Genomic DNA, 25,272 nt, shown 5'->3' with positions numbered 1-25,272 from the left:
TTAGAGACCATATCGATCTTAGACGTGTCGAAATGGTATGATCGGTTATAGACCTAATTGATATTAGAGGTGTTAAAAATGGTGTGACTAGTTCGAGACTCTCCAGCACCAGATTAAGTAACGTAAGAGTAGCAGGGAACTTTGCAAAAATCAACAGGACCCAAAGAAAATAAACTGTTGCGAGCCATAAAGGGAATGCAGCATTTTATTTTTCATGCCCATTGTGTACGAAAATGGATTTAAAATCAAAATCACCCATAGGATAATAATACTATACTGTGAATAAATAATGTAAAGACAGTTCAGATTAGTTATAAAACCTGACTAGACCTAAATGAAAATTACAGACGTATTACAAGCTAATCGTAGTCTAAGGTCATATTATATATCTAATATATTTTATTATATAAGATGGCCACACCGCCCTTTCCATGGATTCAGCGAATTCGGAGCAATGTCGGCCGGGTCTACAAATCTAACATGGAGAGAGAGAGAGAGAGAGAGAGAGAGAGAGGGGGTAGGGTGGGGTGGTGTTGAAACGAATAGATAAAATCTAACTGGCGTGACCGTTGAAAACTAATCCAAGCAACAGCTTAGAAACTTAACATGTAAAGTAGTTTAAAGAAGAAATGATATATTTTCACATGTGAATGAATGACTAAATTTCAGAGAGCAAACCAAAGACAAGTGTGATTATTGAAGGATAATTGGTTACAAAGGTTATATAGTAGTAAAACAGCAAGGTTTGAATGAAGGGAAGATGGTTAGTCTGAGAATCACCATTTTGGGACCATGAAGATCATAGTTGATTTAACATAAAAGAACAATGCAGCAGTTTTGGGAACGTTCTCTGGTTCAAGCAAAGATTGGCAGTTCTAATCTAATTGATGCATAGCTTTTAAATGAGGTAATCGAATTCATACGAACATAAATGATGAAAATATTGCAGGTAGCAATTAACACCTCTCATTTCATAAAATGAAGATTTTATTTTGTACGATTTTAATTAATTTAAATATTTCATATTATCTCATAGTAATCTTTACAGCATCAATACATATATATATATATATATATATATATATATATATATATATATATATATATATATATATATATATATATATATATACACACACAAGTTTAAATAATTGAAATTCATTCTGCATCTTGCCTTCTTCTTTTGTGTAGTCTGGCTCTCACCCATACATGTAAATAATAAACTAGTACTCAAGTTACATACTGGAAGAATGCATCAAATTCATCAAGTCATTTAGTTTAACTAGTACAGGGCGGTAGGAAAACCTGTTTCTAGAACCTCTTTAATCTGTCGTGGACTTGTAATTGAAACAATTTATATGATTACTACCATAAACTCCCTTATCGTTGTAATCGTCTTCGTATTCTTGTGATCACTGTCATCGCCATCATCAGAAACTTCAATTACGATTAAAGGATGGTTGCAAAATCGACAGAAGCAGCAGCAACAAACGACAACAAGAACAAAATCAACAACTATGTTGTTACTAGTCCTTCGGCTACTATGCTGCTGCTTAACGGTGGTGAAGAAATAATAATAATAATAATAATAATAATAATAATCAGAAGAAGAAGAAGATAATCAACAACAACAACAACAAAAACAATTTTCAGTTAACATAGACATTATTTGCAAAATATATTTGTCTCACAGTTTGTTCTATTTTGCAATCACTGTATGCACTGCAGTCCCCACCCCTTCCCCAACTTCAGCCCAAAACAGAAAACATTTATTCTAAGCGATACTTTCAGACTGGACATTAATAAACTTAAGATTCTATATACATAATAAAACAAAAATGTTTGTAGACTAACCATTAAAAACCAAGCATGCATGGATATTTTAGTAAACGTGGAAACGGTGATGGCATACGTGATTTGCATATACCCGGTTTATAACAGTTTCAATAATTACAGATAATTACAATCGCCAGGAAAATTATTAATACCACATAAATTAAAAAATGACGGAAGCATATCCTCACTTTGAAAGTTTCACACCTCACAGCCAGGCTACAGAAACAAAATGTTAGGTTGCTTCACTGTAGCCCTGGTAGCGTTTGGTCACAGAGATCAAATCACATGACCAAATAAAATATCCGTGTGCCAGAGGTAGCACTCATAAATTATACTAATTACTCAAAGCTGGGTTACGTTGACCTCTATTGGCTTGGAGGGAGTACTCTGAAAGGCTTCAACAAATAGACCATAGTGACCCAGTAAGTCATCTGATTCTCGTTGTAGAGTAGTAACAACAACAAAAGCGAAAGCTTCAAGTATAATAAGAGTATCTTATATACTCACTTACAAGATGAGTGAAACTGCAAACTGCACAGACCCGCATTATGCGCAGGCAGATCAGGGTTTGTGCATTATGTGAGGAGTAATCAATAGAACAAAAACATGTACTTTGATCTGTAGGCGCATTATGCTATGGCAGATCTGGATCTTTGTCGTTTGCAGTTTGACTCGTATGTAGATCTGCAAGAACGCTCGCTGCATACAGATGTTAGTACAGATATGCCTAAATCGTTTTTTTTTTTTTTTTTTTTTTTAACGTTGTCAGAAGGTGGGAGATAATATCCCCACTCCTTATGGTTTTTGGTTACTGTTATCTAGGAGATAATCAACTACGGTGTTATTGCCCGGTTCCAGCAATTAATAATATAAAATATTAAATTAATGGGTGGAATAACAGAGATCTGAGCAAAGATTAGAATAACACGAGCGCCCGTATGTATGGTGTTGTTGTTATGGAGCTAAAAGCCATTTTTCAACACAAGATAGGCTATACATGGCATCCAGTATAAATGGCGGAGGAAGAATCCGGAAATATCCCAGAAAGAACCACCGGCCCACGAGAAGCTACTGGCAAGCTTTCTCACGTATCCACATTGGCCGAGCCCGAGACCCGAACCCACTCAGACAGGTGAAATGGCAGTGATCCGTAACGGTGAGCGCTTCAGAATGTTAGGTCACTCGCCGCTCCCCCCCCCCCATGGAAAATAAAACAATTTAATTACATAAACAAAATGAAATTGAATTATTCATTTGAATGATTCACTTTCTCTTAGATCTTAGAAATAGAGTTACAAAATATATGCGAAATTCCATTAACCATTTTGTTAAACTGAAAGAACGAATTTCATCATATAATCCAGTTATTCCCTCCCCCCCATCCACCCTCCCTCTATCTCCGTGTCTCTCTCTCTCTCTCTCTCTCTCTCTCTCTCTAGCCTTTTCGGGTAATCAGCAGTCTTGGTTGTATACTGTTGTCTTTGCCACTGTGCAATACAGGTATACAGCTATGTTTTCTTCAAATAAAAATATAATACCGAACCTAAATAGTGTCAGTTTGTTTGTTTGTTTGTTTCTTCCTGGGATCAACAATATTCCCACTCGTTACGTCAGATATTGTCTTATCGCAAATCAACAGAACTAAGCTAGTGTGGTCGGTACGCCACCTAATACACGCCCACGGCCCTATTATCATAATTTAATGTATTTTCTAGCTTTCCGAACCGAGAACCATGACAAAACTAAACCTCTCATATAACTATTACTCCGCCGCTGTGGGCTGTAAATCACTAGCTGAACTCTGTCTACACACGTCCCTAATGCTAAAATCCTCGATTCTCGGTAGAAAGAATTCACGACTAAAGTATACAAATGAATTAATGTACTTTAGGTATCGTCATAACTACGTTACTTTGCTAATTAGCGAATAATTGACATACATTGCCAGACAGAAAAAAAATCGACAAATCATTCAAGACAGAAAATTTACTTCTCACAATTCTTATCAGAATAAATGCATGAAATCTTTATGACACATGACTTCTGTTACATACGAGAAAACTAAATCCGAACTCATTCATATAATACATGCGTCATATAACATTTGAGACAAAATGCATGCAAACAATTACTTATGAACTCAGGGAAAAATTGATGTATTAATTTAAAATGAATAAATGCAGTAAATAATTACAAAACTTACATCAGTGAACATATAATTTATGCAACGGAGACTACCCTTTTCTCTGTCTGTCTGTCTGTCTCTCTCTCTCTGTCTTTCTCTCTCTCTCTCCTTACGTGTCTCTCACACCCGATGCTCATCCCTCTAACAATTTAACGAGAAAAGTACCTTGTTTTTCATCCTGAGCTAAATTATGGCTTGCATCAGAAACTATGACTGTCTACTTTCGCGAGGAGATTACATTACTACCTTGAATTTGGACTGGGAAATAAACCCCTCGTTAAGCTTAGCCAGTCAGAAGTACTTCCTCTAACGCATATTAATAACTATTCTGGAAAATATCATTTTATGACACCTGTTTCAAATGGCCCAATTTTTCCCAAAATTTTCTCTGGTTCGTCTCAGCTCTTGTTATTTTACGCTATTGACCTTACGTTAACACTGTTCTCTTCCATATGTCTGACCATTATCGAACAGACTTTAATTTAAATTCAAATTAAGCCCGAAATAGAGCAGATAAAATTAATTTATTGCGAGCCCAGCCCAGATGTCAATCTTTATGGTTACGTGTCAAGCTGATCACAACAGAAGGTACTGTGAAATTATATATGCAAAGTTTTGCATCACTGCATACGTCATACAGGCTTTCTAGAATAATATCTCGAAGAAATTTGGTACGATTTTTCTTAGTTTATTGCTATCATCTTGTACTTAATATTGATCCAATAATTTGATAATACGTGTAGGAAAAGAAAAGAAATGCCGTTTGATATTCGAACAAAGTCATAAGATCAACGCTTCTACTCCCATGATGTAAATCCAATGTGTTAAGTGGAAGTCAGTCGGTTTGAAAATGTCTGTATTGTCCTGAAATTTGAGCTGCAATAATTTAAAATCTATTCAGCGCACGAATAGAGGTGGTCATAAATGAGACATTAACTACAGTTTCAGATTAAATTCGACGATGTATCATCGATTCAACGCTTGTGTGGAGAGTTTTATGGTGATGTTTGTAATTGTAGATGTACAGTTTAGTGATATTGGAGAAGGGAAAAAATGTACATTTCTTAACTTTGCCACTACGTTGAAGAAATCTAATGTCATACATTTGCTCAAGAGAGTGCATGTCCAGAATTGAAAATTATTTGTTAGCTTACAAATTTGTTACAACCTTCCTTTCACTACCTGCTTAGCTATTGATTAGGCCATTCAATCAATAAATAAATTAATCATTTAGCAATTAAATTTGTCAATAATAAACCTTTGAGTGGATAGCACTTGAGATTTTAATTTTTATTTCAAGTTATTTTTCCCCTAGATATCGTCGAAAACAGTTTTTTGGTTCAGATCTCATCCAGTATTCTTGGAGTACTGTAGCATGAAATATCAAGCAAAGCATACTGTTTCACCCATCACACACCTTGTCATATATGTGAGGCCACCCACCAATCACTACATTCCAGATAGGAGGCTGCCCACCAGTCACTACATTCCAGATAGGAGGCTACCCACCAGTCACTACATTACAGATAGGAGGCTACCCACCAATCACTACATTCCAGATAGGAGGCTACACACCAGTCACTACATTCCAGATAGAAGGCTACCCACCAGTCACTACATTCCAGATAGGAGGCTACCCACCAGTCACTACATTCCAGATAGGAGGCTACCCACCAATCACTACATTCCAGATAGGAGGCTACCCACCAGTCACTACATTCCAGATAGGAGGCTACCCACCAGTCACTACATTCCAGATAGGAGGCTACCCACCAATCACTACAGTCCAGATAGGAGACAGTTTCCAGATATAGTGCAAACTAGCCATTATTTGAAAGAAATCATTTTTATGACAATGGGGTCACTAAGTGACCACACGGGATGATGAACAAACGATGTGACGCTATTGGATGTACCAAGTAAACATTATTGCTCGTATGTTTTCAAAAGCCAAGTTTCATCGTCAGAAAAAAGCTATGTTACTTAAAAAGAACTATGTTGCTTTAAAAAAAAATAAGGCAACGAGCAATAATAACATTGCAAATTATATTCAGTTAATTTGTCAATTACCGCCTGATATAGAAGCAATAAATTGACCTCTTAAAGACTGATGTTTTTCCTCGTGCTTATAGTTGCACTTTTATTTTCCCGTTGTTTTCGTAATTTAAGTTATATCTTCTTTCTAGAGTGCCTTTTTGTGTTTTCAAAGCTCTCACCCGTGCCTGGCTGCATCCAATGACCACTATAATTCTCTTGGGCTTGGGATCGCCTGCGATCGTTTGGTTCAATTTCGTTTCGATACTTATTCTTGATAGCTTATGCTTTTCATCGATCAATAAAGAAATCCCGTTCAAACTGCAAAAGCTTTTTATCACTCCCCCACTGAGAAATGTACGGGAACACGCTATTGAAATGTCAGAATAAATGCATTTTCCCCACACTGACTCGTACAAAATAAATCATAGGCTAAAATTGTCTTTTCCCGAGACACCGCCTGTTTGCAACGCTTCACATCTCATCCATATACATTTAGATGACTCTAAACCTGATTTGTCGACACATTCGTCGTGTGACTAATTGGGTAGCTGACTGTTTTTTGAACAGACAAATGGCACGGTACATTTTTAAAAGAAATGCAAGAAAGTTTTGATTTTGCACCATTTGTTGTTGACAGCTGGTAGGTCATAAGTGGCGCCGATAGGATATTCTGAACTTCTAGAACGCAGGCTGAATCATCTACAGATGTCAAACAAAAAACGTAGAAAGCACGCTCAGCAAATGCCATAATTTGTGGAGCTCTTTAAATGTCAAAAGTCTCAAATGCGATAATGGTCCGGATCATGTTAAAATTCTATGCCCAGGGAAAAGCGATAGGTTCTTGTCAAAACTGCCTATTAATATGTCAGCCCTACGTCTGCATAGTCCACTTTTTGGTGTCCCTCGATGGACTATAAATATTCTCGTTTTTTTCATGTTATATTGCGAGTCATCTCTGTTGTTAAGTTATCCTTAGATGAACTCTTGAAAAATGTTTTAGATTTTGTAAAAGTATGAGTTACACTTTTGATAATACTATAATTAGGAACTTTAGGCGTTAAGGCTTATGCACCCTTCTTGGTCGTGACACCGTATAATTTATCCATATGATTTAAAAAAAAAAAAACAAAGCAGAAACTCTGCATTGTAATTAATGTTAACTCATATGAGCATCTAGCTTATATCATTGTAATTACAAATAAGAATTAAAAAAAAGATTTAATCAACTGCCATTTAAACAAGCAATTTACTTTTTGTGTGTATTTTGACAGTTCTATAAATTCATCAGCAAATGATATTGTCGTAAAAACGTGTAAAAATTAGTTCAAAACATCCTCTATATATTTTACACTTGCACTGATGTCTTCAACCCATAGTATTCATCTTATTCTCACCACAGTGGTCAATGACCCAACTGATTAGTAACCTTCACTTTACAACTACATGTTTAGGGGTTAACTCACAATTGTAAATGTCAATCTTTTGGACTTGTCAATTTTTATAAAGTTTTGAAAACTAAAACAAATGACTTTGTTCTAGTGGCAGCTGATTAACTATTTATTTCTATAGGTAAAAACAATAATGCAAGTTATGCAATTTGTATCTATTGGTACATAAAGCATGTCATATTATTTATACCTGTCGGTACATGCAATAATATATGTCATACCAATTATACCTATTTGTACCAATAATAATGCATGTCATACTATTTATATCTATTGGTACATAATGCATGGCATACTATTTATATCTACTGATACATACAGTAAAGCAAACCATACTATTTATACATGTTGGTGCGTACAATGATGTATTTCATACTATTTTTACCTATTGGTACCTACAGTAATGCAGATCATACTATTTACACCTATTGGTACCAACAATAATACATGTCATGCTATTTATACCTGTTGGTGCAGACAATAACGCATGTCATACTATTTATACCTGTTGGTGCATACAGTGATGTATTCATACTATTTATACCTATTGGTACCTACAATAATGCATGTCATGCTATTTATACATATTGGTTCCTACAATGACGCATGTCATACTATTTATACCTGTTGGTACCTACAATAACGCATATCATACTATTTATACCTGTTGGTTCCTACAATAACGCATGTCATACTATTTATACCTATTGGTTCATATGATGATGCATGTCATACTATTTATACCTATTGGTACATTCAATAACGTATATGATATAAGTATTCATATCAGTCAGAATTAATTGCAATATATAGTTTCTGTTTTGGTTATTTGAAATCCTATGGCCAAAAGTATGTGCTTGTTTGAAGTCCTGTGGCCAAAAGTTATTGTATAATAACCGGGAAGGGCACATAAACCTTAATGAATTATTACACGAATGCTAAAAGTTTAGCAGTGTAAGGTCACAATATGAGTTGCTGTTACCTTGGGTACACCTGTTATGATGAGTATAAAACTATTTCGCCGATGCTAATCATGGCACTGATTCACCTACTCTCATCACGTGGTTTGTATTAAAGGACACGGTAACCGTTGTTATAGGCTGTTCTTCGTGAATGGGCATCCCGTTTTACTGATGCACGTAAGAACAGATTATAACAACAACAACAACAACAACAACAACAAAACAATCAAAATCACATATTCTAATCTTGCTATTTAAAAATTTTCAAGACACCTATGTTAGATCTTGTTATACTGTATATTTAGATGTATGTGCCCTTCTTGGTCACTGCACGATGTTTTTATTTTTATTTTGGTGTGCGTGTGTGTGTGGGGTGGGTGGGTGGTGGTTTGCGATATAACTTCAGATGAGTACAGAAGAAAACTTTAAATTGTCAGAGTGACAAGAGTACTTAAATTACATTATTTTAATTACAAATAGCTGTAAACAGTTAATCAACTGCCACTAGAACAAAGAATGTATTTATTTTTCGTTTTCAAAACTTCACCAAATATTTACGAAATTAAAAAAAAAACACATTTAGTTCAGAATTTCCTCTTAAACGTCTAGCTGTAAAGTTGAAGCTGAACACATTCGGACCACATCGGACAAAAACATGTCTCTGATATATTCCCCATAAAATCTCCGCATTTGTTGTTAATGTGGAACTTTCCATCGAGTCCACATCTTAATAAATCATGTGTTACTTTAAAGCATCTTCAAAGAAGAACTTACGATGAAGTTCTTTTCATAGTTAACTGTTATTTTTGTTGAAGATGAAAGGTAAACAAAGCAATGTGCCTAGGGTCAGAGATTTCACATCTGGGCAATCATCAGTGCCAAATTACTCACTGGACACTGTCACCAAATTACATACAATCAAACCATAATGTTCTTATTCCAGAGAATACACAATGTCCTTCAAAACATCGCCAAAAATGTCTCAATCTTAGTCCAGGATCACCACTGAAGTAAAAGGAAAAAATGTTATGATAATAGCTCAGAACTAGTCTTGGGTACAGACCCGGAAGTAATAATTGTCACCTTAGTCCGTTTGAAGGCACAGTAATTTAAAGCAAAATCATTTAGTTCGACAGAAATATCTTCGTAACCAAAAAAAAAAACGCAATCTGTTTGGACTACTTAGAGTCTTACACTCTTCCTACGATTGGATTGACCGTAGAATTGACGGGAAGTTGCGATTAAAAAATAGCTCGATGCATTCGCAACATTTTGGCCTGATCGATGTTTCATAAATAACCGAGATGATCCGAACGGTTGGTAATTGCAGCTATCGGCATACATTCGATGTGTGATCCTAACATTGGCCTCAAGGTTGCGAGTGAAATGTATGGAAGGGGATTACCGCCATAATTCTATGCGTGTATTTTCTAATCTTCCTTGATGCATTATTGTAAATGGCTGCTTGCAAGTGCCACTTTCATAATTCTATCCATGTATATTGTATTCTTCATTGATGCTAATTGTATGTTGCAGTTTGCAACTGCTACTTTCCTTCTGCTTATTGTCGATGGCTGCTTGCAATTGCTACATTCATAATTCTAGTCATGAATTTTCTATTTTTTATTAATGCAAGCTGTAAATGGGTGCTTGCAGGTGTTTAATCTACTTTCCTCCTGCATCACTGTATCTTGCAGTTTGCCAACTACTGAACTGATTCTGTAATTTTGTCGTATGGCAAAAGCTATGTCAGTTATTACAAGTTTTGTATATTGTGTTTATAAACACGCCATATTACAATTACAAGTTTTGTATATTCTGTTTATAAACTCGCCATATTACATCATTCCAACTGCTGTTTTCATACAGGTTTGGCCTTACAATAATGTAAATACTCAGTTTTATCAGTATCGTCTTTGTTGTCCAACTCGTGTCGCCATCTGTTGTCATAATGGCATACTGGAGATTAGCATGACATTATGACAACAGACGGCGCTCAAAATTTCTAAAGTTTTTCCTTTACCAGAAATAATTAATGCTCCCCACGGAACGTTACGGCATTCATTTTGTGTCTATAAACATTGTACCTCTTTCAGTCCTCTTTTGAAGGTGTACGTTGGCAACGAAGTTTTTATCGTTTTCTAAAACCGTGCGCTTTCTCGAATATCAAACACCTTATGAAACAAAAATGCATACACTACAGCAGGGTAGTCCATCTTTTTCAACCCCAATTTTGACGCATTTAAGTATTTAGTTTTACCGTTTAAAAAATCTACTTTTTAGTGATATCTCTATTACTTTGGAAACCTTAGTTATTTCAACAAAGTGGGGATCAGAAACGACAATTATTTTATTCCCTCGTACTCTTCTTAACGAGCTTTCATCAGAGGACCCCTGGTTGAAAGGATCTTATTGTACGTCACCCATTTTGACGCACCTCACATACGTCTGTCTTTTCCTGTTATATACTGTTGTACAGAAGCTCCGGCGAATACAATATATTTCAAAGCAACATCAATATTAACATTAAAAAAAGTTTATAGGTAAAATGACATTAAAAAAAAAGTATTCATAAAGGTTTTCTTATTCTTATCACAATCTTCATTTTGGAACATATTTTGTCGCAAAAGCCGAAACAATCAAACTGTGGAAAATCATGTTCGTATCAAGATAAAAATGTTTACTTGTGATTAGAAGTATTACATTTTGTGTACGATTGTTTTCCAATACTTAATTTGTATTTTTAATGTACAGAACCTCAACCTTTCAATGTATTTATAAAACAAAATAATAAATAGATAAAAACAACCAGCTTTAAAACTGGTTTGCAATCAGAGACAAAAGACAAAATGTTACAGGAGATTTTACTTTTATTTATTGTAATTCTTACCATTATCAAACCAATTAAAAGTAATAAGTTCGTTCAAGAATTTTAAAATTATACAGTTAGCACCTTTATGTTCTAATTATTCAGCTGCCCTTTGTCACATTAAAGATTTAAAAAAAAACTTTAAAAGAATTTTTGAAATATGAATGCAGTGACGCTTGATTCCGACTTATTAAATGTGGTGCTCTTTGCAATATTAAAGTAGTTTAGTGAATTATATATGATCAAAGAGAGAGAGAGAGAGAGAGAGAGAGAGAGAGAGAATGCACCATAACTGCATATTTCATTAAGTTATTGTAAATACATGGATCCTTGGTCAATGAGCGTGTTGTGGGACAGTCTTAGGATCTTTCCTTCAACAAGAGAAAAAAAACCTCCACTTATCTTACTGAATAATTATACAGGGTAGAATTTTACTGATCACTGTCTTTCTATTTGGTTTGATTTTATTTAATTGCCTATAGGTATCACGATTAATTGAGGCTGGTTTGGGACAGCATTTTGGTGTTTTAGGGTAGTCATGGGTTCTTTCATTTGGTGATAATTACCAGCATGGGGAAAAAACTCTCCTGATCTTACTCGATAATTATACAATGCAGGATTTTACTGATCAATGTCTTTTTTAAGGTTTGATTCAATATAACTGTTTACATGTATCCTGGGTAGGTGAGAGTGTTTTCGAACAGTCTTGTGCTGTCTCCATGATTTTCAGGGTGATAGGCAGAAAAATTTAAGTGTTGGATGTTTAATTCACGCATAAATTGTTGAAAATAATCAAACATAAAATTGCTGGACAGATTTTTGGGGAGGCAAACAATTGTTAAAAAACGTTGCTAAACTTTTAGAACAGTTTTTGCTTTAATATTCTTCAAAGGAATAGCCTATGGAAATCTTGAGGACGCACACATTATGGTCAACAAATATTGATTGAGTAACTTGATATTAGGTAAGGACAGACAGTCTACCATTTTTCTGCTAAATGGTTTGCCAAATAGACAAATGAAGGAATAGTTTCCAGATGTGCCTTATATATCTTCTGATTGGGATTTCCTACCATTTGACAAGTGTGAAACGATCTTTGGTACCTATAAACATCACATTTAATTTTAGGCCAGTAAAAATGATTCAGGATCTTGTGATAAGTCTTATTGACACCAAAATGACCAGCTTAAGGAGTTTTATGGGCTAGACTATGAATTTCCTGTCTATACGACTTAGGAACAACAATTTGATTGCTCACTGACCACTCATCATCAGCAGGTACATCAGGTGGTCTTCATTTTCTCATAATGACCCCATTTTTCACAAAGTAACAAACTCGTACTTGTGTGGCTTCGATTTCTGAAATGCAGTCTTGTGTCTTCGATTCCCCATAGTACTTGGAGGCCTATAACCCACATTAAAATGTCTTGCATGCTTATAAAGTAGCTATTACTTTCTGCTCAGATATCTTACAACTGCAGTCAGAAATTGGCTAGTGGTTTCTATTATTCTGTGAAGAAACTAGCTTATGAATCTCTCTCTCTCTCTCTCTCTCTCTCTCTCTCTCTCTGTTGAGTGATTAAGTCATTTAAATGATGGAATTTACCTTAAAATTTCATTTCAAGTTCATAAATATAATAGTTTTGTGAAGCAGCAAAAATAACAAATTTGCAAATAAAATATAATGCTTCTCATGCTTTTTTTGTGCTCATAGCAAGTGCAAACAACTTATTTTATTGCCCGCAACAAAAAAATTCTCCAAAAAGTGAGCATTTTTGTACAGTCTATATATTGAATAAAAATCCAGTAATGGAATGTTTTTGGGTTAGTTCTTGAAAAAGTCCCTACAGAATATAACCTGACTGTTCTTGAGGCATGATTTACAAACGTATGTGGTATACAAAAGTAAATGTGTCTTTGCCAATCCAGAATTTACCGTTTGAATTCCTCAGAATTTGCAAGTATGAGTGTATGTCCAATCCAAAAGCCAGATTGTGTGAAAAGTTTGTCTTTATTCATATCTTATTCATGTCAAAGTGAAAAACAAAACGGATTGGCAAATAAATCTATAAGAACAATGTAACAAGACAATCCAAGTATTTGTTCATTATAATTGCCTACCTGTATGATAATTTTTGTTTTAGACTAAATCTTCTAACAATATTGTTTTTATGAACGCCGGTTTACATTAAATATTTTTTTCTTCTAATATTTCCTATGAAAAGTTAAACACAGGACTATATATAGTTTTAATGTATTTATTTTGCTTTATTGCATAGTTGTATTGTGCTGATATTTTTTGTATCGTGACAATATTAACTTATATTGTAAACAGGAAAAAATAATGATAAAATCACAGACGAATGAAGATGTTTATGCGGGGCGGGGGAGGATGGATGCTACAACAGCTTGAGCTGTGAGTAGCCTTAAAAACTTGTAAAGTGTTTTTTTTTTTAATTTGTGTGTGTGTGGAGGGGGTTTCGTACTCTTCTAACAGAAAACAATCACATCTGTGGAAGACACATGTAAATATTTGTATTAATTTTTTTAACTACTACATTAATTTCATATCCAAGTGTATCAAGCAAGTTTGGTACTGTATTGTAGCGGTAGTAATAAAAGTGAGCTGCTTACTGGTAGCGGTAGCAACATTATTTATATTCAGTATATAATATTTTTATAATTCCTACCAAAGGAGTCTGATATTTTATCAGTGAGGTACCTCAGTGTATAATCAATGTATAATCAATCATCTTATCTGTACTATAAATATCGCTTCATAAATGGATTAATACGATTTTAAATAATAAAAAACGTAGATTCCAGTTTGATATATGTGGAAACAAAGCATCTCATAATTGTATGGAAATGTTCTTTATGTTCAGATATAGAAAATATATTTCATACTGTTATAATTTATTTTCTTATATAATGAAATAAGTTCATATTTTTGTATCATATAGCCATGCTACAGGATATACTGTGCATGTGATGTCCTTGTTTCAAGTCATTTGCCTCTTGCTATTGTATTGGATTTGGAGATTAAAATGAAACTGGAGATATGAGGATACTTGTCGCAGACAACTAGTGACAATACTTGCTGGCTATTGCATTATAATCCATGCCATACAAATATAAGAATTCTGTATAATTTGAATATTTACCGTACTGGTATATATATATATATATATATATATATATATATATATATATATATATATATATATATATATATACTACCACTGTATACTGCAGATTAAAAGTAAAAATTAATTTCATAGGAAGGAGAGAACAAACAGAATCATCATCTCTGTAATGTATTTTCTCTCTCTCTCTCTCTCTCTCTCTCTCTCTCTCTCTCTCTCTCATGAATAAACATGAAAGAGAAAGTACGGCCTTGAGGTGCAATTATCTGCAATATTTTCAAATCTTATGAGGTCTTTACTGATACAAAAAGCAGAATTTGCACTGCATTCTAAAATAATAAACATGTTCTAAATTGATAACATTGTGAATGAGAATATATAAACAAATAAGGTCCTTAACCCTTTCTTGGAAGCGGCTACCCTATTCTGCCTCCGTGCGGTTAAAGTACAGTATTACATGCTACACCCACAAAATGTCCAAATAAAAATCGGGTGGGAAGGGTCAGCGGAATTATAACATTGTGTAAATACATCTAATTGTATACAATTTGATACATTTAATTTATTTTGTGCTTCTTGCAGGCCACCTCTTTTCTGAATGTGAATACTCTTAGAACAGCTGACTGAAATGCGGTAATATAATTCGAATGATATTTGAAATAAGACGACCAAATATGCCGTAAAGTGGTATAACCTCTTGTTGCTAGGGTCAGGGGAATAGTCACATTGTAAGAAATTGACGCGTCACAGCGCCATCTGTTGTCATAATGAGGCATTATTTTATGCTATTTCCGTGCTGCTAACTTGCAACGTGCTTGATGCTACATTATAATCACAATTTTAAAAGACGCAATCTGTGTAACTTGTGATATAGCAAGTTTATAAATAGAACATTAAAACTTGTAATAACTGACAGCATTTGCAATACGACAAACTACAGAATCCATTCAGTAATTGGCAATTTGCAAGATACAATGACGCAGAAGGAAAGTAGATCAAAGAACTTGCAAGCAGCCATTTACAGCTTGCATCAATGATGAATAGAAAATTCATGACTAGAATTATGAATGTAGCACTTGCAAGCAGCCATTTACAATAATTTATCAAGGAAGATTAGAAAACACACGCATATAATTATGGCGAAAATCCTCCTCCATAAATAATGAACACTGCCGTGTAAAGACACCTGTTTATGTGCTCTCATAGAAATGTATAGGCAGAGGCGGCGTTAGGAGTACGCGGGGCCTAGGACCGACCATGACCGCGCGGGGCCAGAGTATCGGTATCTCGATTGGTATGCTACTGCAAACACTGATTATGTCTTGACTAGATCAACTTTCGCGATGTGGCGGAGAATATAGCTTGACAAACTCATAAGGACGACCTTAGGCCTGAAGCGCAGGGCCCCCTCAAGAGCGGGGCCTGGGGCGGTCGCTCCACTTGCCACCCCCAAACGCCGTTCATGTGTATAGGGGATGTTTGAAATAGATTTGATACGTTGTCAACTGTCATTTTTAGCGAAGGTTTAAAAACTAAAAAAGTGCATTTCATTGTTTAAGTGGCAGTTTATTAAATGTTTGTATTTATTTGTATATATTGCAATACTGTAATCTAGGTATTCTAACAGTTAAAATGAAAAACAAAGTCCTATCAGTTAAAATGAATTACAATGTCCTATCAGTTAAAATGAATTACAATGTCCTATCAGTTAAAATGAATAACAATGTCCTATCAGTTAAAATGAATAACAATGCCCTATCAGTTAAAATGAATTACAATGTCCTATCAGTTAAAATGAATTACAATGTCCTATCAGTTAAAATGAATTACCATGTCCTGTCAGTTAAAATGAATAACAATGTCCTATCAGTTAAAATGAATTACAATATTCTGTCAGTTAAAATGAATAACAATGTCCTATCAGTTAAAATGAGTTACAATGTCCTATCAGTTAAAATGAATTACAATGTCCTATCAGTTAAAATGAATAACAATGTCCTATCAGTTAAAATGAATTACAATGTCCTATCAGTTAAAATGAATTACAATGTCCTATCAGTTAAAATGAATTACCATGTCCTGTCAGTTAAAATGAATAACAATGTCCTATCAGTTAAAATGAATAACAATGTCCTATCAGTTAAAATGAATTACAATGTCCTATCAGTTAAAATGAATTACCATGTCCTGTCAGTTAAAATGAATAACAATGTCCTATCAGTTAAAATGAATTACAATGTCCTGTCAGTTAAAATGAATAACAATGTCCTATCAGTTAAAATGAGTTACAATGTCCTATCAGTTAAAATGAATTACAATGTCCTATCAGTTAAAATGAATAACAATGTCCTATCAGTTAAAATGAATTACAATGTCCTATCAGTTAAAATGAATTACAATGTCCTATCAGTTAAAATGAATTACCATGTCCTGTCAGTTAAAATGAATAACAATGTCCTATCAGTTAAAATGAATAACAATGTCCTATCAGTTAAAATGAATTACAATGTCCTATCAGTTAAAATGAATTACCATGTCCTATCAGTTAAAATGAATTACCATGTCCTGTCAGTTAAAATGAATAACAATGTCCTATCAGTTAAAATGAATTACAATGTCCTATCAGTTAAAATGAATTACAATGTCCTATCAGTTAAAATGAATTACAATGTCTTATCAGTTAAAATGAATAACAATGTTTTTTAAAATATTTTATAAGTTCGTAATGTTTGTGGTGATGTAAAATGAGGATTATGATGAGGGGGAGGACAAGAAAGATGACGATGACGACTATAATTATTGTTAATAATAATTACAGTGACGATGATGTAAATTATGATGATGTGAGTAATATAACTTCTGCGTCCACTTTTGATGTAGGTCTTGTGGAGAAGAGCCGACACCTTCATTCTGACACTGGAGGACAGACGAATTATAGACGATGATCGCTTCAGTGTTGAGAGGCCCTTCATCAAGGACTGGAACCTACATATCAGGAAGGTCACCTACAATGATACCGGAAAATACATTTGTCAAATCAACACAACACCACTCAAGACGAAAGCCGTCTCTTTAACCGTACATGGTAAATAAAATTCATGTTTCTCACTAGTTCACTTTCTACATAAAAAGAAGAGTTCATATGTCCTTATATATTATTTATATCTCTGGACACAAAATGTGGAATTCAGAAATAAGCCGGTTCCTCTCCTTTTGGCACATAAATTATAATTTCTAAAAAAAACTGAATGAATATTTCTCGCTTTGATAAAGTGTTGATAGCTGCATATAGATAAGTGGTAAATTCCGCTTGCATTGCAAGTGGTTTCTCGTGTACCTGGAATCGATATATTCACCCTTAATCCCTTCTATTATTGGGGATGAGCTTATGACCTAGTGGATTAGGGCTTTGGTGCATTAAAGCTAGACGATAGGTCCCGTTATTCCCACTGAAATGGAAATAACTTTAATAAAATATTCTGATGAACCGTAATTCTATTTTACATGCATATTACCTGTTGGGTCCTTCCATGTAGATGACAAATGTATGACATCAGCCTTTTCGGTTTAAATACCCACACCTCCAAATATTTTTCTCTTCAAACCAATAACGAAAAGGAATCTTACTGGATACGCCACCTTAGAGCACTGAAACCAAGTGGTTTAAACCAAGAAGACTAGATAAAGACGGCCATGCGCAAATACAATTATCTTTTGTAGCCGACACATTTTTAAAAAAAATAATTCTCTAAATTTGCTTCATATCCTATAATGACTACTATAACAATGAAATATCCGGGATATAATTTGCGCTTGCATACATTTACATAAAATAACAGATGTTGTTATGGCTCATCGATTTCTAGGTCAATAAAAATATTGTCCAGTATCAGCAACAAGTTGAAATAAACTAGTTGAAACATAATAAATTTAAAGGTTTATTTCCTGTAGTAAAAGCCATATGAAGTTTTGCAAACATAACCGTTTTTTCTGTTCTATTTGTATGTCTTATCTAAGTTTTGTATTTGCCTTTGAAAAAACTCATTAACGAGTCGAAAGCGCTCAAGCTAGTTAGATACTAGTTTCGCACTGTTTGCTGTCAGTTTATTGCATTTATCTTAATCAATCCCGGACACACGTGATCCCTTACTGGATGCAGTGCACTTGAAAGGATTGTTATTCTCCATATGATTTGCATTCATCATATATGCAGTGACACATCTGTGAAAGAAAATGATTAAGTCAACGAAAAGTATATGAGACCGAAGGAAATCCTTAGCGATTGCGACCTGACGTAAATCGGCTTCCTTTGCTTCCTTTTAAGGAAAATCGATGCGAGCTCAGTAATTATGTGGTGCTGATGCAACTGTTCCGACTAACATACACTTGTTGTGCATTTGATAAGAGATCGTATCTGACCAACATACCTCTGTTGTGCATTTGATAAGAGAAGTCTATGACCTTCAATGTTTGAAAACTTGATGATTTTGTAAACAGTCATACAGCTGTTTTTATTACAGTTAGTGTCAGCATACTTGTTCCCCTATCCCCTTGTTGAAAGATTTACCAGGAATAGCAAAATATAATGCAAACCAACCTGATATATGTTTGAGAATATTTGAATCACCTTAACCTCAACTATGAGTAGTTAATGGGGATCTTATAGGGTCAATGGGATTTATCATTACAAACACCCTTGGGAACATATAGGGTCTATGTAAATTTAACATGGAGAAAAATCGTGGGAACATATAGGGTCTATGGGAATTAACATGGCCAAAAACCCTGGGACAATATAGGGTCTATGTAAATTTAACATGGTCAAAAAACCCTTGGGACTGTATAGGGTCTATGTAAAATTGAAACAGGGAGGGTCTCTATTTTTTTTTTAAAAAATAAAAAAATAAAATAAAAAAGGGGTAGGCAATTCAAAGACTATCTCTTTTCGAGAAATATGGCTGGCCCTGAAAAGGGCCTTTGGGTTTTCTTCTTCTTCTTCTAATTTCTTCTTTTCCTCCACCAAGTTCTTATTTTATCTCCTACACTCTTCTTCTCTTTCTTTTTTTTCTTCTCCTCTTCTTTCTTCTTCTTCTCTTCCTCCTCTTCTTTCTTCCTCTTTTCATTTTCTTCTTCTTTTTCAATTTTTTCGTTCCAATTGCGTATTCTTATTCTTTCCTCTTCATCCTCCTTCTCCTCCTTGATCTCTTTCATGACACCACTAATCTTGTCCTTTGCTTTCCTTAAGTTATTAATTTCCATCTTCACACGATGGGGACTATAGGAATAATGGTCTTCAACCAGTCTTAATAGCATCTGTTCCATTATTCCTAAGTTGTCTAAAACGTCTTGCAAGGTTTGTATTTTGTCGATTTGGTTTGACGCCATCTTCTTTTTATTCTTTGCAGAATGGTTTGAACAACGAACACTGTGGGTTCTTATAGTGAAAGCGCGGACGTGATGGAAAACATCCCCCTAAAAAACATAAAATGGATCTTACCTAGATCATGACCCAACAACGCGCGAACGTGAAGGAAAACATCCCCACTTTTCTCATTTCATATAATATAACCCAAACTATACTCTCCACGTACGCTAAGAAACAATAAAGAAACCCATAATCTACTATTCACACAAACTTACTTTATTAGTTACTAACACAAACACACAATCACATACACTTCCACTATTAATAAAGAGTTAGTGTTTATTTTCACACTACTCTACCTACACACATTGGCAAATCGATCGTTATTTCTTTTCTAGAGTATTGGGTAGCCCTGAAAAGGGCTGTTTTGTTTGGAACTTCATGGACACCTGGTTAATGGTGGCACCTTCCAGGCCTAGCGCCACATACACATCTTATCCCCCAGTTACTTTTTACCTTTTGGGGGGAGAGAGCAGAGGCAGGATATGTCGCTTCAGAATCCCAATTTTCGCTCTCTGGGATTTTGAAATTTCTTCTCTCCTTTTCCTCCTCCTCTTCTTTGTTTCTTCTTTCCTCTTTATATCTTCTTTCTTCTTCTTCTTTATATCTTCTCTCCTCCTCTTCTTTGTTTCTTCTTTCCTCCTCTCTTATCCTTCCCTCCTCAACAATGGCTTCCGCGGCCAGTTCATTTAATATGCGCCTGGCATATTCCAGATGCACATGAAGCTCCAACAGTTTCTCAAGTCTCGTGTTCATTTTTTGGTGTTGATCAATCAACAAGGGTAGCTGGACTGCCGAACGAGTTTCAATTTATACTGAAAGCGCGGACGTGAAGGAAAACATCCCCCTAATAACATAAAATTCATCTTACCTAGATCATGACCAAAAAAAACAACAACGCGCGGACCTAAAAGAAACACTCACTCACTTTTTATGCTACCCATCACTATTTTAAAATTTTTTTATAAATCACTTCAATAGACTATCCACATACGCAAAGCAATTCAATCTAACTCCAAATTTACACCTCAAACACTAAGAAAAGATATCATTTTAATCTACTATCCACACCAACTTACTTGAGCTCTTACAAACACAAACACACCAACACATACCCTCACATTTTAAAAAAGAGTTAGTGTTTATTTTCACACTACTCTACCTACACACATTGGCAAATCGATCGTTACTTCTTTTCTAGAGTATTGGGGTAGCCCTGAAAAGGGCTGTTTTTTTTGTTTGCTATGGCATTCTTTTTTAGTTTCTAAGAATGCGATGTCCTCTGAGGATAGACTTTCTGGCGATAGGTCTGCTTCTTCGGAAAGAGAAGAAGAACTCTTTGGTGTCGATACGACAATCGACAAAGCCTCTGTCAGCTTCAGGTTGTTGCTGCTGTTGATGTTGTTGCTGCTGTTGCTGCTGTCTCTGAAGTCTGTACTTTTCCGTCCATTCTTCTTTTTCCCTGTTCACTTCTTCTCTGAAGAGCTCTTCTATCAGGTCTTCAGTGATTTTTAACATTCTCACATTCTCTATTTCTTCAGGCTTCGGTATCAGACTGTGTCTGACCCTATGCAAATTCACGTAGGCTTCGTTGAGCTTAGCTAGTTTGGAGCACATCTTCTTAGGAGGATGAGTCGACAATGGATGGCTAGACTGGAAACAACCCCGGTTATTATAGTGAAAGCGCGACGTGAAGGAAAACATCCCCCACACGGTTTTCGATTCGCAACGTTCAGTGATTGTCATGAGAGGGATAGTAAGAAATGAAAGAGCATCAATTCAACATTTCTTATAGCTAAACAAAAGACAAAAGCATTTTTTCAAAACACAACATTTTTTATTCAAAAATCACTTAACACTAAACAACAACTCTAACATTTTTAACAATAATCCAACACTATAACATCAAACAATTTTTTCAAAACACAACATTTTTTATTCAAAAATCACTTAACACTAAACAACAACTCTAACATTTTTAACAATAATCCAACACTATAACATCAAACAATTTTTTCAAATCACAAACATTTTTTTTCTCAATGGACAATCTACTTTAAACAGGGCTGACAACGTTGTGAATGAAATTGTGATTTCCACTGTTGGAAATCATTAGGCCATTGATGGACACTACGTTTCCTAGCTTGAGACAAAAGATAAGCATAATGGTCACAAAACCATCGATCTACTTTCACATCGTTTCTAGCAGAAGAACGAGGATCGAAATGAGTCACTAAATGTTCTAAGGAATAGCCCAGGCTGCGATGATGCAGAAAATACACACAGTACTGTCCACACACCAAGGAATCTGTGCCTTGTAATTTCACGTTATTGAATCGGGTGGTTTGAGCATTTCTTCTCATAAAGTCGATGATATCGTCTTCCAAAGGGGGCAATCCGTACGAATCGAAATATTCCACACATCCTTCTTGAGGAAAGTAGACGGCTACCCAGTGGGTTCCTGGGAGATGACTGTCGTCCGTGTTGATCACGTAAGCTTGATGGTCTTTAGGTTTGCGATGAGGGAGTTCATCTTTAGCACAGACGACAGGATTCCAAGAAGCCGTATACGAACTATGGTTCAAAAGGTAATAAAGTTCCCAGGTATCCATTGATTTGTGTTTTTTTCTTCTTCACAGGTAATAATAAGTCGTCAATTCGATCCTGACTTTTTGCTTGAAAATGTCTGACGAATAAACGGTTATTCGTTCTGTTTCCTCACTCTGATTCAGGAGAGCTTCGATACGATGGATCTCTTGAGTGGTTAATGGTGGACAAGAATATTCACGCAAGTCTTTATACCACTGGTGCAACACGTCTTTGTTCGAGATGAGACTCCAAGCTTCGTCCAGATACTCGTCCAATTTTTCTTCTTGACTCAACATCAGGCATTTATCGTGTTGAATTTGACTGGGATGATCGTTTTGACATCCATAACAATTTTTCTTGATCAATTCCGTCATTTTGTCGATCAAGTGTTTGGCAAAACAGGAGACTAAATGGGCTTCTTGTTCTGGCCATCTCGATTTCATTATGACAACTTCTTCGTCTTTGTCTTGAGATTCTCCTTCCATGGTCTCCTCACATTTCATGTCCAAAGTTTCTCCACTAGGTAAAGAGGGATAACAGTCTTCCATGGCTTCTAGTAATCTAGAATGACTTCTCTCAAACTGTTGATTTCTATGGTATTATCGAATTCTGCATACAGGAGGACGTTCACCGTTTCATCAGGGATTCGGTTTGCAAATTGAATTTCCACACGAATCTGGCCGGATTTTATAGGGTGGAAATGTCCCTCGTCGCTGCCTTGGTCTGGAGTGAAATCGAAAGCCCACAAAGCATAGCCTCCTGCATAATCGTCGTACGTAATGCCGTGACTGGTGTTGGTCCCTAACTGTCCCGTGGCTTCGTACAGGGACAAGTACGATCTCAAGTAATTGTTCTGGGTAAAGTTAGGCTCGAAAGGTCGGGTACACAAGGTCTTGCCATCGCGACTGACTTCGATCTTGGACACGCCAAAGTGTCGAAAGTTGAAAGGATTTTTATCGACAGCTCCGTTGAAGGCTGTATTCTCCACGATACCAAGGATCAAACGTTTGGGTAGCTGTCCTTGGAACAGATGATCTTCGATCATAGATCGCTGTCCCCTAGGAATGGTGAAGGTTTTCACTTCCACTCGTCGGATCGGATACTTGGCGGTCGTTCTGCTCAACGTCTGACTGATGTCGTTACCTACTTTAGGTAACACTTCCACACGTCGCACGTAGAGTCTGGCTTCTTGGATGACAGTTTTGTAATCGTTAGTATTAGACAACAGATGGAAAGCGGCACTGCTGCGATTCAGTCTCAAGCGGACATCCACTCCGTTCAGCAAATACTTTTCTTGCAACCACATGTCCAAATGTAAACGATCCATCAGTTCTAAACTACGACTTAGTGCAATTTTCTTTCTTCGTTCTATGAATCCCGATAAATTTTGAGCATCCCCATCAATTGTATTGCTGTCGAACTTTGCACCTAATGCGTCAGGCTTCCATACTACGCAAGCATCCAGATGAGTGTTTTTGGCTTCTTTTCCGTACGTCAAGAGATTTTCCAAGTACGCTCGGTAAGGGTAAGTATCCATGCTGCTGCTGACAAGTTTGTTATTTAAATACAAGTCCACTCCACTGAACAAGGAATGCATGAAATTGTTGACGGGAGCTACTCTGGACGTATCAATGAGAGGGTCACCGTCCACTTCGGTTACTTTGACTTTCAAGTACAAATAACTGCTATTCAGATCGATGTAATCTTCGGGCTGTCCTTTGATTTCAAACTCGATGGGAGCGGAATCGGTCAATGAGGAGACGGGATGAAATTCCACCCACTGGGATTCTTGCATGGTCATCATGGTGGGGGGCATGGCAAACATATCCAGTTCCGTCTTGGAACAAGCGCAAGACTCTCGGTGCATCATTTTTTTGTTGCTGTGTCTCAATAATCGAAAACGTCTAAGTCTCGAACGGTTCTTCTTTTCTTGGCCTTTCTAGCTTGAAGTCTGGTGAAAGGGTGTTTTCTTCGTCGTCGTCTCTTTCTGCCTTGTCCTTGCTGAATGCCTGATTCGGTAGCGTGCAGGGCATTTATAGGTGTGTCTCGTCGGCCCAAAATGTCTTTGCCCGTTTGCAGCAAGACATTTTTGCCTGCCCTCATGAAGGCTTCTTTAGGGTTTTGTTTGTCGATGATGACATTTTGGAGAAATTCTTTGCCTTGCGTCAGTGCCGCATCTTTCAAGGCGTGCAATCCGCGTGTCACCATCGGTTTCAACACCGGGACCACCGAACGAAAGGCCGATTTTAACATATCTCCTAAACCGTGTCCTCGCTGTCGAGCAACCCCTTGGTACACTGGATACATGACTTACTTACGAGTCGTGAGAGAACCGTTTTCGAAAATGGAGTTTCACCGTGACTTTTCCTTTGGTGAATGGAATATTTTGTCCCAAATCTCCTTTTATAGTAATGTTGACCGTGTCCAAATACGACTTGCTGACGGGTAAATAATGAGGATGTACAAATTCGCGGTGGACGTGGTAAGTGTTTCCACCTTCCTCGTCAGTGTTCGTAGTAGAATCCACTTTGAAAGGAATGACACGCAGTAATGGCACAGAGGTGTGTCCCACCACGTTGTACTCCACCACATCGGAGTACACAAAGATCAAATTCAGTCCTTGGTTCAGTTCTACCGGGTTTCCAAAAGCTCTGTAAAAATCCATATTACTGTTGATCTTGGGGCTCCAATTGTTTGCGACCATTGTTGGATGTCCACCCAAAATTTCAAACAAACTACCATTGAACCTGAGGGACAATATTTGGGTGTCCTGAA

The 25,272-nt window shown here is 36.0% G+C and overlaps 1 protein-coding gene across 2 annotated transcripts in view; it reads left to right on the top strand.

The window, feature by feature from the left end:
• Window positions 1-25,272, top strand: part of LOC149774886 (limbic system-associated membrane protein-like) — a 138,397-nt gene that overhangs the window by 67,118 nt on the left and 46,007 nt on the right. For both annotated transcript variants that reach the window (XM_089944642.1, XM_089944641.1), the window contains exon 3: window positions 17,364-17,568. In XM_089944642.1, coding sequence (XP_089800768.1) covers window positions 17,364-17,568 — 205 coding nt within the window. The remainder of the gene's footprint in view (window positions 1-17,363; window positions 17,569-25,272) is intronic.

The sequence above is a fragment of the Sinohyriopsis cumingii genome, unplaced genomic scaffold (assembly GCF_028554795.1).
Source record: "Sinohyriopsis cumingii isolate HCF-2022 unplaced genomic scaffold, ASM2855479v2 utg000088l, whole genome shotgun sequence".
NCBI lineage: Eukaryota > Metazoa > Mollusca > Bivalvia > Unionida > Unionidae > Sinohyriopsis > Sinohyriopsis cumingii.
Note: the sequence above shows the minus strand (reverse complement) of the source record. Positions and strands in the feature narration are given on the sequence as shown.